At 36.5% G+C, this 14,603-nt stretch overlaps 1 protein-coding gene across 5 annotated transcripts in view; it reads right to left on the bottom strand.

Annotated features, from left to right (window-relative positions):
- Window positions 1–14,603, bottom strand: part of LRRC34 (leucine rich repeat containing 34) — a 38,203-nt gene that overhangs the window by 18,947 nt on the left and 4,653 nt on the right. The window contains exons 3-11 of one of the 5 annotated variants that reach the window (XM_024733773.1): window positions 14,140–14,258; window positions 13,977–14,041; window positions 12,885–12,968; window positions 8,915–9,043; window positions 6,586–6,681; window positions 3,394–3,548; window positions 2,854–3,009; window positions 2,096–2,222; window positions 143–311 (exon numbers count right to left, since the gene is read on the bottom strand). In XM_024733773.1, coding sequence (XP_024589541.1) covers window positions 143–311; window positions 2,096–2,222; window positions 2,854–3,009; window positions 3,394–3,548; window positions 6,586–6,681; window positions 8,915–9,043; window positions 12,885–12,968; window positions 13,977–14,041; window positions 14,140–14,258 — 1,100 coding nt within the window. Of the gene's footprint in view, window positions 1–32; window positions 312–2,095; window positions 2,223–2,853; window positions 3,010–3,393; window positions 3,549–6,585; window positions 6,682–8,914; window positions 9,044–12,884; window positions 12,969–13,976; window positions 14,042–14,139; window positions 14,259–14,603 lie in introns of those variants that run through there. The other 4 variants (XM_024733774.1, XM_024733775.1, XM_024733777.1 and 1 more) reach the window with 4 other exon arrangements.

The following is a 14,603-nucleotide window of genomic DNA, read 5'->3' on the forward strand; positions in this document are numbered from 1 at the left end:
GTATCTCTTTTCATTGTTCTAATTTATGAAAGAAAATTTAATAGACAATAAAATGTAATCTCCGTGAAGAGTAATAAGACAAATACATGAAAATTAAAGCTTGTTTTTCATAGATATTGACCTACTGGTACAAGAGTAAGACCTGCATTAGATGATGGGCTGCAAGCTTCTCCATAACCTGGTGTCCAGTAATAATGCCTTTTAAGGCCATTGGAGACTTCTGCAAGGTACACGTGTCCATCCACCACAAATGGCTCCACATCTGTATTGTCTGATTTTAGACGGCCCATGTGAATTAACTCTGAATATGCCTAGGATTTTTAAGAAAAACTGTATCATTAAGAAAATAGTTTATTCATTTTACAGTGCTTAAACAAATATCAACATTCAAATTAGATGTGATAATTTATAGTTTAAAATATTCTGTGTAACACTGCTGAATTTTAGTATTTTCCAGGCATTGTAGTTTTTGTTAATTCCACACAATGTAATTACAATCTTGCAAAACTTATTTCTACATTTTAACATTATTAGGCATGTTTTGTTGTTTCATGACTCCCAGAGATAACAATTCTATGTATTACCAATTTTGTGGACCAAAGGTCTCATGGTCAAAATTTTCAAGTCCTAAGGTGACTGAGTCATAAATAAGGATGGAGTGCTGTTGTATATGCCCTTGAAGATCCGATGACAGCCAGGGATCCATTTTTCAGAAAAATAAACAATCACAGATTTTGGCATACAACTGTATGGAGTTCATGGACCCCCTGAAGATAATCTACAGATTTAGGCTTAGACTAGAGACCATTCCCATAGTATGAGATGCTGGCCTGGCTGGCCACTAATTATTTCTTCATTGTAGAATTTTCTTTGTATATCTCTTATGGATCATTGATATCTACATAAAAGTGTCGTACAAACATGTTAAACTAGTTTGTCAGTAAGGTTGCGATTATAGAGAAAGGCAGAAATTAGACAGGAAAAGATTCAAAAGTCTTGTTGCTTTCTGCTGTAGCTTGTCATTAGTAGTTCCAACTCAGCTCAGCCTCTAGTGTATAGAGTGTGGATATGATGTTTTTCTGAAATCAAGGGTTTTTTTTTTTTTTTTTTTTTTTGGCGGTACACGGGCCTCTCACTGTTGTGGCCTCTCCCGTTGCGGAGCACAGGCTCCGGACGCACAGGCTCAGTGGCCATGGCTCACGGGCCCAGCTGCTCAGCGGTCTGTGGGATCTTCCCGGACCAGGGCACGAACCCGTGTCCCCTGCATTGGCAGGCGGACTTTCAACCACTGTGCCACCAGGGAAGCCCAAGGATTTTTTTTTAATAGTGTACATTTTATTAGCCTTTTTAGTGATAGAATTCTGGTTAGTCTTTTGGCAATTTTTGAGAATTCTAACATATATATATATATTTTTGGCTGTCTTGGGTATTTGTTGCTGCGCATGGGCTCAGTAGTTGTGGCTCACCGGCTCTAGAGCGCACGGGCTCAGTACCTGTGGCACACGGGCTTAGCTACTCCGTGACATGTGGGATCTTCCCGGACCAGGGCTTGAACCCATGTCCTCTGCAGTGGCAGGTGGACCCTTAACCACTGTGCCACCAGGGAAGTCCCCTAACATCTTGTTTTTCTTTCTCTTCTTTCCAAATGAAAACTATTTGTTACTATGCTTTTTGTGTGTGTTGAAAGCAGTATCAAGGGTTCTCTGTATTTACATAAGCAACACACCAAATATTTTGACAGCTTTTACTATATCTCTCTAAATTCTGTGTCTTGGTTTAATTATTGGGTAGCAGATTGGAGACTGTGCCACAGCAAATTTAAAATAAATCAACAATTGTGATTTTAAAAAACTTAACTTTGGAGAAATTGGGACTGTGTAATTCAGTGATCTTTATACTGATATGTAGTATTTGATATCTTTTCCTATTTCAACCACAAAACTTTCCAGTAGCTAATTTTTAGGACTTAACATTAAAATTTATCAAAACTGCAGTGTCTCGTTATACTTTGTAATCATGTCTAAGGCATCTGTATATAACATCTGACGTTATAGGGAAAACCCCAGAAAAAGCCTCAGTGAAGAAAAAAACTTACCACACATGTAGCTTCATCAAATTTGTTTCCCCAAATGTAGATATTAGAGAGTGTGGGATTTGTTTTCATTGATTGTGAAAGTGCAACAAGTCCTTCTCCCTCTATGTTGTTGCTTACCACTGACAACCTTTGGAAAACCAAAAAGTAATAACCCTGGAAACCAACAGTTCCACAAAGAGAATGCATAAGCTAGCAACAGCATTTATTACACACATTTTTTTGTGTTAAGTCTTAGCATTAAATACATTTAATGTATAATCAAAATATTGACCTAATAATTCCTAAAATCCAAGAAACTTAGTTTTCTAATTGGATACTTCATGTACCTAAGTAGAGCTACCTACATTTTGGAAATAAACAGCCTATTGTTTTCTATTTATTATTCAGTAAAGGTTTGGGGTGCTTTACAGATATATTTTTCAAGATAAAGTCATCCAAGTAATATTTTCTTTGATTCATTCTTATTTTAGAGTCTTGACCATATTGAATGATTATAATTTTTCTGTTAGAATTCAGGATAAAATAATAAGTTTTCTCATTAATTTTAAGCAGTCATAGCTAGACTCAATCTAATTTTTAAAAGATTACTTTTGAAAAATAGAAGAAATTGAAATGTTTCCTGTAACTTAATATGTCAATTTAGAAACTGAGTTTTCATATTTCACCAAGAATCTTAAGAGGTAAGAGGTTTAAGGTTAATATTCTAAAAAATTTAAGGTTTTCTTTGTTATTTTGTTTAAATATAAAACCATACTAACGCTTTAAGAGTCCTGTTGTGTGAAGCAAGAGTGTCACTGAGATAGTTTGCTCCTGCATTTTCTATTCTGTTAAAAGAAAGATCTATTACTTCCAGGGTAGTATTCTTTTTCAGTACATCGGCCAAACACACCATTCCATCCTGAGTTATTTTATTGCTGGGAAAGGAAAAAATATGTAGTTATATTTGGAAATATGAAGTATTCTTTTATTCACAGAGATAGCATGCTTGAAAACATATAGTAGTAAGTACTTTCTATTTTAGTTAAGATTTATTTTAATCACTCAATTTCCAAAAAGTTAATAAAAAGTTGCCATAAAATGTTGCTTCTGTTCTGGTTTACATATTTAAATTGCTCTCAAGTTATTATATCGGTATAAGCTGAATAAATACTAAGGCTCAAGATAAAAAGTTGACAACAATGGTTGCATTTTCTAATTTTTGGAATTAGTGTCTAACAAAGAATCTTATCTACAGTGAATATTTACAGAGATTATTCCCATGATTTAACTCCTGAATTAATGTATAAGTTATCACTTACCAGCTTACATCAAGGTAGCGCAGGCTTCTGTTCAGATACAGTGCATCACATAACTGTTTCATACCACAGTTTTTTATGTCATGCTTACACACATGTAGTTCAACAAGGCACTGATTTTCTTTCAACATGTGGCCTAGATGAACTGTGGACTCTTCCTAAAAATAGATAGTCTTTTTTCTAGAATATAATTTTGAAGCAGTACATGTTTATTCCAAACATGCAAAGTTATTTAAATTAGCTTTTTAAAAAGATTTTATCAGTTAAGACTATTATTAGTCTACGATTTGCAATTTGTTTGGCATGGCTTTTTAAAAAAATCATTTTGCCACAAATATCTTTACTGTCTTAGAAACAGGCAGCAGGCACTTGTAAAGTGCAGTGACTAAGTGATTTAAGAGATGCTGGTTAAAAAAACATCATTACTAAAAAAGCAACAATCATCTCAGCAGGAAAAATAAAATAATTGGTCCCATGATTGAGCATGAGGGAATTCCCTGGTGGTCCAGTGGTTAGGACTTGGAGCTTTCACTGCTGGAACTCAGGTTCAATCCCTGGTCAGGGAACTGAGATCCCACAAGCTGCACGGTGTGGCCAAAAAAAAAAAAAAAAAAATTGAGCATGAAAGCTCCTTTACTGCTGTCCTCTCAAGACAAGGTGTTCTTGCCCCTTACAGATGTTTCTAAACTTTGCTCTTGATCTCCACTCTTTGTAGTTTTTAGACTCCCTCCCTCCCTCCCTCCCTTCCTTCCTTCTTCCCTCCCTCTGCTGCTTCCAGGCAAAAGGTGTATAACCTCAGTGAGGATCTGAACACCAAGCACTTTAAATTTTTAACAGAATCAGAGCATGTCCTGATGCATTATTGCTGTTTTTCTAAGTTTTATAGTCACTGGAAATGCTGATCATGGATAGCCATATATGCTCAAATTATCTAAAAGTACTTTGAGAAAAAAATAAAAGTTAAAATCATATAGCAATAGCAGATTGTACATGAGCTTTATAATAAAACTGTCCAAATGCTAGCTTTACCTTGTACTAACTTTATCACTTTGGGCTAATTATTTCATCTAGCCGAGTCCCAGTTCCCTTTTCTATATAAAATAGGTAAAATTTTACTTCCCTCACAGAAGTAAATAAATTAACAGAAGTACCTGGCACAAAACTGGTGTTCTATAGAAAACCACAAAGCATTTATTATTGTTCAATATTCTATAATACGGTATCTGATTTAAGTTATTGCTTTGACACTGAAAATACATATCCAGAGGGAAGCTGTAGTCTGAAATCTTAAATGAAAACTGACCACTTACGAGGTCCAGTATTGCTCTGAATAGTGCTGGAGCAGAGGACATAATACAGATATGATGTATGTCTTGACTGTGTTTTTAGGTCAAGAAATTTGAAAGAGGGACCATCCTTATTAAGAAAGGGAACTAGTATCACAAATAGTAAAGGGTTTTTGTTTTTTGGTGGTTTTTTATAGCTCCATTCAGTTTGTGGCTTAGTTTGGCCTAGGGTGGCACCTAGCATCAGCATTTTTCTAAGCTCCCCGGATAATGAACAGTAAAACCCTTAAATGAAATAGGTTTGCTGGCTTGTATTTGGGAACAGCAGGTATGAGGAAGCACAAGAGGATTCTACTCCACAACCATTTAAGAGAATAGTACTGTCAGGGATAGAAGGTGGTGGCTGCCTTGGAGAGGAATAGAAAGCAGGCTAGTTTAGCTGACTGCCCAGAAGCACCAGGCTAAGAGCAAGGTCCGGGGCCTGAGAAAGAGCCCCGGGCTTTTTTTTTTTTTTTGGCTGTTGGGTCTTTATTGCTGTGCGCATGCGGGCTTTCTCTAGTGGGGGCCCTGGGCTTTCAATAACTATTCTCAGATGGATTTAGGAGTAATGACACCACTCAGCATTTAAAAGAGGAATTGTGCTTCTAATATAATTTCATATAGTTTAACAAACTTCCTCAGGGCTTTAATCCGGAAAAGTTTGACTCAGCCTTCATATCTCTTAACATGTCCTCAATCTGAGAAGCTTCCCTGCCACCGCTCATCCCCCCTGCATTGATTTATATGTCTTTTCTCCTGCTCCCAAGGCACCCTGAGCATATCACTCTCCAGACTTGTGGATCTCCCTCCATGTGGACTGAAAAAAAGCTCTTTGAAAATGAGGGCTATGTGCTTTGACATTATCCCTGGCACCAGCATTGTTTCTTGTTTAGGGTTGCATTCAAATATTTACTGAGTGAAGAATGAGAAATGAAGCAGTTTACTGAATGCTTACTTTGAGCCAGGTATTTTGCTGGTCTTTAAAGTAGCTTCTTCTATTTGAGGATTCTGGTTGTCTTTTTGAGATTAAATTTGTAAACGTGAAGCAATTAACATGATGTAAAATTCCAAAATTTTTCGTACAGGAAAGTACAGAGAGAATTCAAAGGGAGAGATCTATGTAGACAACGAATGCAAAATATACTTACAAATATGAAAAATATTTTTAAAATATGGTTCTCAATTACTCATACTAATGGGGAACAGTGAAGTAGCTGATTTAAAGACCAAAGTCCTTGAACTTTTTCTTTTAGTAGATACTCTGTTTTTGTTTAGACCAATAGTAAAATGAGTTCTTATTCCCTAGCATTTTGCTGATAAGAGAGGAGAGCCACCTAAAAGAGTGTTAAGGGGCAAGGAGAAGCCTTGAGAGTTGGAACCATGTTTTTACCGTCTTTCTGTCTCTAGCGTGCAGCTTACCTGAAGCACCAAGTCCAGACCTCCCAGACTGCTATTCATATGCAATTTGCCGTTATAGCTCAGGATTTCAAATGTAATGGTTCATCACATCAGTGTAACAAGAACAAACAAATCACAAAACAGTTCACACTGGGCTCTTATGATCCTCCAGCCTTTAAAACTTTCATCATTTGTGCTTTCATCTGAAGCCCTCTGCCCCTCACAGGTTTACTCACTGAGAATGAGTTTATAAGAAAAATAGATGACATGTTTTCTGTTTAAATAAGCAACATCTAAAACCATATTTATAAAACTCTTACCAAGATTTTAAATTTTCAAGTTTTTCTTTGTAAACAGTAGTTTACAGTTCTAAAAATACAATGCATTCATGAATCTTGACATAACCTTCAGTAAGTAGTACCTTCGTTTTATTCACATGTAGCCTTATTAACTGCTCACTTTGAATACATACCTGTTCACCATAAAGTATAGGTCGGTTTAGGTTTAATCCCTTAATTGTTTGGTTTTGAGTTAGGACTGTAGCGAATGCTATCACACTCTGCATTCCCTAAAAACAGATAAATTCATTAAGGAAACTGACAAAGTATATAAATTAACCCCTAATATTTCAAGATCAGTAATCTGGATTCTGACAAATCAAAATCGTGTTTTTAAAAAGTTTAAGTAACTTCCTGATCCTTCAATTGTAGGTTGATCAAATTCAGAAATGAATTGTTACTGTGTTATTTTCTCTCTGCCCTAAAATCTGTAACATACACGGGGAGCTTCTTATGGTTTCAGTATCCATTTCCTCCGGTGTTTACCTCTAGGTTTGCTCCTAACCCCTCAAGGTTCTATGTGATGCACAGAAATACAGACATACAAGTGGATCCCAGCTAGGGCTCTATACTACTTATAGTGTATAAAGGATCCTTAATGCAAGCTTTCTTTTACATTCATACTAGTACTTTAAGTGTGTGTTTGTGGCAGGAAAGGGTTACTAATCACATTTTTTCACTGCTGCCACAGGCCTCGCTCTACCTTATTGGAAGGGCCTAGTCCTCCGCCATCTCTGTGATGCACACACATCTAGTTGTTATGCCAGAAAACCTGGGCTTTCTTCCACTTCACCAGTCAGTCCTCTTACTCGCCTATCAGTTGATCAGCAAGTCTTACAGCTTCTGCCTCCAAAAGATGTTTCAAATTAGTCCATCTCTGTAGCTACCAGCCCAACGCCAGTCCTCATCACCCACCTGAATTACTGCAGAAACTGCCTAAGTGGTCACTGGGCTTCGTCTCACCACCCTCTAATTCCCCACAGAGACAAGAGTGATCGTTTACAAGCACCAATCATATCATGTCACCCCTCAACTTAAAGCCTTTCCATAATTTGCATTTAACTCCCTTTGTGTAGCTACTCTGGCTTTTTAGTTCTCAGACTCAGTATTTCATCATTCATGTACTCCCCTCATGATTTTTGCCATCTCTATCAGTTTTACTCTTTACCTAATACTTTTCCATTAAATCAACTCACTTTTCACTTATATTTATTTTAAAACTGTTTCACTACCATAAATGGAAAGCCACAGTCCCTTGAAATAAATAGAAAGCATTTGTAAAAATAAATATGTATTAAGATTACCTCAAATTATGTCAGTCAGTATGCTACCCATACCACACTTGGGGAAGCCCTATCTTAGAGTCTGTGGGTTCTGGACCCCCTGCCTGGAATGTTCTGCTATGGACCCTCTTCAAGGGAGCTCTTTCTCATCCTTCACGACTACTAAGTATGACCTCCTCAGGTCTTCGGGGAACCATCCTATCATGCGTATTTCTGCCCATTATCAGAGTACTTTGCCAACTTTGTAGCACTTTTCTCTAATTTACTGACGTTTTCCTAACTAAAATATAACCTTTATAAGGGCAGAGACCATACCTGATGCACTCCTGTATCCTTAGAATCTAGAATTGTGACTGGTATGTGTAGACAATACACAGTTGACCCTTAAAGGGTCAAGGATCAACTGTGTACCTTGGTATCCATGGATTCAAACAACCTTGAATCCTGTAGCAACTATCGTATTTACTATTGAAAAAAATCTGCATATAACTGGACCCCAGCAGTTCAACCCGTGTTATCAAGAGTCAACTGTGTATTGAATTAATGCTTTCCCAAGACCATACTGGCTGCATCTACCCGCTTCTTAAGCTTTAGAGCCTATTACTCCAAAGAGCCTCCTTGGCCCATCTTACTGTTTTCCTGTCCCAGTAATTTTGCATTAACCTATCAACAGTAGGTTCCTAACAGTAGGCCTGAAGGTTTGAAGGCATGTTTGAGAAAATGAAGCCTAGAATTTGAAGACACGCAAAACAGACAAACTTCTCATTATCAGTCCAGATGAAGGCTCAGAGCAGCTCTTAGCATCATCTTAGGTTTTATGCTATAACATAACTACTCACTGCAAGATGTTTCCATAAGTAAAAAATTTATATTATACAAATGAAGTAGTATTTGTTTAATTAAAAGGAACATAATCATCTTCTTTAGAAAATCCCATACAAGTTAAGAGGGGTAACAGATGGAAGTTTAGGAAGATTTTTATTACACTGGATATTCTTCCATAATATTATTATAATCTGATTCTTATTTAAAAAAATATTTTCTCTGATATTAGACCTTAGAGACAAGCTTAATCATTCATAAGACTGTCATTTAGCTGGTCTCTGACACTTCTCTATGCTAGTTTCCAGGGAGAATGATCCAATATCTGAGTGACTATCTCATACCCAATTTTACTCACCAGATCACAGTCACCCAGATCTAATTTCTCTAAGGATGAATTAATTTGTAGCATTGCAGCAAAAAACATTCCACCCTTATTTTCAATCTTGTTTCCAGTCATTCTTAGGTGTTTCAGAGTTGTATTCTTCTGAAAAGGAAAAGAGGCAAAACTTGGTTAAAATTTTAACCCACAGAATTCTCTTTAGATTACATGAGTTAGGAGACTATATTACTATTTGCAGACTCATCAGGTTTTCATGGAGATAGAACAGGATATATTCCTTCAAGGTAACATTCAATTTCCCAGAACAGATAAAATCTAGTTTAATAATTTAGTAGAAAGAATGCCCAGGAAATAGATACCAAAATAATGACCAGTGAATGAAGCAGATTTTAATAACTTTCCTTTCATTAGAAAATCTATAAATTTATCTTCTAAGGAAATTATACCACCTTTTAAAATTGAGATGAAATTCACATAACACAAAATTAACCATTTTGAAATGTATAATTTGGGACTTCCCTGGCGGTCCAGTGGTTAGGACTCCATGCTCTCGCTGCCGAGAGCCTGGGAGCAATCCCTGGTTGGGGAGCTAAGATCCCGCAAGCAGCACGGTGCAGAAAAAAAAAAATAAGCAAGAAAATGTACAATTCACTGGATTTTACTACATTCGCAGTGCTGTGTAGCCATCACCTCTAGCTAATTCCAAAACATTTTTATCACCCCTAAAGGAGACCCTGTACCCATTAAGCAATCACTTCACATTCCCCCGTATCATTTTGAAAGTGATACAATTTCTCAGACATTTGCAAAGTTTAATTCCTTCTCTTATTTCATTTCTTTTGATAAATCTTTCACAAAATTACAGACATTTCATTGTCCTAGTGAATAAATATTTGGACATACAAGTGTAAATAATTAACTTTAAAATTAAGTCAAACCCCTTTAAGAGTGGGAAGAAGGCAAGGATGTCCACTCTCACCACTTCTATTTGACATTGTACTGAAGGGTCTAGATAGGACAATTAGGCAAGAAAAAGAAACAAAAAAGGCATCCAGGTTGGAAAAGAAGTAAAACTCTTGTTTGCATACGACATGATCTTATATGTGGAAAATTCTAAGGAATCCACCAAAAACACCCAAAACAAAACAAAACAAAAGCTGTTAGAACTAATAAATGGGGAATTCCCTGGCAGTCCAGTGGTTAGGGCTCTGTGTTCTCACCGCTGAGGGCCCAGGTTCAATCCCTGGTCAGGGAACTAAAATCCCACAAGCCGGCGAAAAAAAAAAAAGAACTAATAAATGAGTTCAGCAAGACTGCAGGACACAAGATCAATATACAGAAATAACTGTATTTCCATACACTAGCAATGAACAATTCAAAAATGAAATTAAGAAAATTCCATTTATAATAACATCAGAATAAAACATTAGGAATAAATTTAACAAAAGGGTAAGACTTGCACATTGAAAACTACAAAGCATCAAAGCATGGTTGAAAGAAATTAAAAACAACCTAAACAGGGACTTCCCTGGCAGTCCAATGGTTAAGACTCCGAACTTCCACTGCAAGACGCATGGGTTCAATCCCTCGTCGGGGAACTAAGATCCCACGTGTTGTGCAATGTGGCCAAAAATAAATAAATATTAAAAAAGTAAAAAACTAAAATAAAAACAACCTAAGTAAATGGAAACACATCCCATGTTCCTGGATCGGAAGACTTAATATTAAGATGGCAATATTCCCCAAATTGATCTAAATATTTAAAGCAATCCCTCTCAAAATCCCAGTTGCATTTTTTTGCAGAAATTGATAAACTGATCTTAAAATTCATGTGGAAATGCAAGGGACCCAGAAGAACCAACACAATCTTGAATAAAACAAAGAGGACTCACTTCTTGACTTTAAAACTTACTACAAAACTACAGTAGTCGAGATATTGTGAGACTGGCCTAAGGATAGACATATAGATTAAAAGAATAGAATGGAGAGTACAGAAATAAACCCTCACATTTATAATCAACTGACTTTCAACAAGGATGTCAAAATTAATGGGGAAAGAACAGTCTTAACAAAAGGTGTTGGGTCAAATGGATATCCACATGAAAAAGAATGAAATTAGACTCCTACTTCACATCATATATAAAAATTAACTCAAAATGTATCAGAGAACTCAAAGAGCCAAATCAAAAAGCTGTTAAAAGAAAACGTAAGTGTAAATCTTCATGACTTTGGATTAGGCCAAGTCATGAAATTGTAGCCTTCTTAGGTACATCACCAAAAGCCCAAAACAACAAAAGAAAAAATAGATCAAATGAATTTTATCAAAATTAAAAAATTTTGTGCTTCAAACGACACCACTAAGGAAATTAAAGGCAACCTACAGAATGTGGGAAAATATTTGCAAATCACGTATCTAATAAGGGGCTCCAGAAAGGGCAAAAGATTTGAACAGATAGTTCTCTAAAGAAGATATACAAATGACTAATTAGCATATAAAAAGATACTCAACATCTTTATTCATTAGGGAAATGCAAATCAAAACCACAAAACCTCTTCATACCCACTAGGATAGCTCAAATCAAAGAGACAATAGGGCTTCCCTGGTGGCCCAGTGGTTGGGAGTCTGCCTGCTGATGCAGGGGACACGGGTTCGTGCCCCGGTCCGGAAAGATCCCACACGCCGCGGAGCCGCTGGGCCCCTGAGCCTTGGCCGCTGAGCCTGCGCGTCCGGAGCCTGTGCTCCGCAACGGAAGAGACCACAACAGTGAGAGGCCCGCGTACCGCAAAAAAAAAAAGACAATAACAAGTACTGGTGAGGATATGGAGAAATCAGAACACCCATACATTGTTGGTGGAATTGTAAAAAGGGACAGCCACTTTGGAAAAGTTTGGCAGTCACTCAAAATGTTAAACAGAGTTTCCAAATGAACCATTTCACTCCTAGGTATGTACCCTAGAAAACTGAAAACATACATGCACAGAAAAATGTGTGCAAATGTTCATAGCAGCATTATACATTATAGACAAAAAGTGGAAACCCAAATGTCCATTAACTAATGGATGAACAAATGTGATATTTCTAAACAATGGAATATTACTTGGCAGTAAAAAGAAATGAAGCATGTTACAACATGGATAAAATCTGAAAGCATTAGGCCAGTCACTAAAGGCCACAAACTCTACGATTCCATTTATAAGTGGCCAGAATCGGCAATCTACAGGTAGAAAGTAGATGTGACTGCCAGGTGCTGGAGAGTGAGAGAGAGAAGCACAGAGAGGGATTACTAACGGGTACAGGGCTTCTTTTTAGGGGGAAAATGCTCTAAAAACAGTGATGGTGCTGATGGTCACATAACTGTGAATATAACTGACTGTTGAACAACACAGGGGTTAGGGGCGACAACCCTCTGTGCAGTTGAAAATGAGTTTAACTTTACATTTGGCCATCTGTATCCGAGGTCTTGCATCCTCAGATTCAACTGACAGTGGATTGTGTGGTACTGCAGCATGTATTTAGTGAAAGAAATCTACATATACCTGTGCTGTTCAAGGGTCCACTGCATTCAATATACTAAAAAAAACACTGAATTGAACACTTACAAAGGGTAAATTTTGTATATGTGAATTATATCTTAATAAAGCTCTTTATTTTTTTATTCTCTATTTTTTTAACTGAAGTATAGTTGATTTACAATGTTGTGCTAATTTCTGCTGTACAGCAAAGTGACTGTTATACACATATATACATTATTTTTTTTATATTTTCCATTACAGTTTATCCATAAAGCTGTTTATTTTTAAAAATGAGTTCAAAAGTGCTCATGTAATGTCCAGATTTTAATAAATTGAAGTGAAATAAAAAATATACATTCGTACAATATTAAAATAAGTTGACATCAACATTTGTTTCTGTTGGTTCCAAGCTAAAACTAAAGAAGTTAAAATTCCCAAATAAAACGTTAGTTTGAGGTATACGAATGCTTACATGTAGTGCTTTAGCAATCAGTTCTCCACCTTCAGGCCCAATGTCATTAAACATAAGGTTTAAGTAAATGAGATTATGTTGTTTCTAAAATAAGGAGAGAAAAGAAGCTATTACATATATATTATTAGAAATCGATAATATGTAAGAGCTGCTTTTTAAGTAAAAGTGTTTACCTCCAAAAAAAATCTTTATAACCAGGAAATTTCAAGGTCCAGCAAAAGAAAGGACCATTAAGGGAAAAAATCAACATGATCATTTAAACAAATATAATGGCAGTATAAAGAAAAGAACTATATTCATTTTTGATCAATGATTCAAAGTATGGATGTGCTTTATGTACTTAACCGTAGTGTATGAGTTTGCAAAAGATGACTCAGGAGGCTCTGGGTAGCAGCTCTACTGAGACCAAATACACAAATGGGTTTTTAGTATATTTCAAATGTTATAAATATGGCACAGAGTCAGGACACTTGACATTTTGCAAAACTAGTGTTTTGTGTGTGTGTCATTAGACTAGGGGATTTCACCGTAAACAGAACTAAGAATATTTTGATAACGATGCTTTTGCAGCATTTTTATTTGTGGTTGATGAAAATAACTTGGTTACTTCACTTTTTTTTTTTTTAATCTTCACTCTGTCCTTACATTGTGTGCCATTTCATGGACATGAGAATTTTAAGTTCACTTTAAGCTCATTAGAAGCACCTGTAGCAGGTGAGAAAGGAACAAATAGGAAATTAAAAAGCCAATTTAAGGGAAGGATAAAAAATGATATATGCTGCTTTAAACATTTTATTTTAACTGAAAATACAGACATACATACGTATGTGCCAATCTTCTGAGGTTGAAACAAAGCCTTTTCTTTAACGACACCTATTCTGATTGGTGGACCACACTGTCTTTCGTAAATAAAATGCAACCATAAAACAGCATTTCAGCTTGGGTATCTCCAAAGTGAAGTCTGCAATAAAGGGTTAGCTTAGCAGGCTAGGGGTGCTGAAACCCTGCACATTCCAAAGAAAGGGCTGGTTCTTAACTGGGTCCTGGGAGAAAAAAAAAATTAACCAAGAACATTTTGTAGTAAAATAATACCTGAAGCAGTTCTGTAGCATAGGATGCACCAACATCACCTATGAGGTTATATCTAACATCCAAACCTGAAAAACACAGATGAATAGAAGCTGACATTCCTTCTAGTGAACACTTAAAATCAGGAAAATGAAAGCTGGAAGGAATGATTCTCAAGGAGACATACCATTAATATATGGATTATTCTTTAAAATTCTGCAAAGAATCCAAAAATCTTCACCTGTTACTCTTTCTACTGGCATTAAGTGACAGTTACCAGCAACATTTAATGTGATTCCTGCCAATCTGTTAAAATATAAAAAAGAAATCCAGTAAAGAAATAAAAGTAGTTTTCCTTCATGTTTAGTAACATCATGGATAGAATATACTGGAACCAAGTATGTACCACAATACAGATTTATATCAAGTAACTTAAAACTACTGAATATGCTACAGCTTTTGCAAAGCACCTTAATATATGCATAGTTTAGGGCTTCCCTGGTGGCGCAGTGGGTGAGAGTCCCCCTGCCGATGGAGGGGACGCGGGTTCGTGCCCCAGCCCGGGAAGATCCCACATGCCGTGGAGCGGCTGGGCCCGTGAGCCATGGCCGCTGAGCCTGCATATATATATATATATACATATGTGTGTGT

Source organism: Neophocaena asiaeorientalis, unplaced genomic scaffold (assembly GCF_003031525.2).
Source record: "Neophocaena asiaeorientalis asiaeorientalis breed wild unplaced genomic scaffold, Neophocaena_asiaeorientalis_V1.1 scaffold280, whole genome shotgun sequence".
In the NCBI taxonomy this organism is placed as follows: domain Eukaryota; kingdom Metazoa; phylum Chordata; class Mammalia; order Artiodactyla; family Phocoenidae; genus Neophocaena; species Neophocaena asiaeorientalis.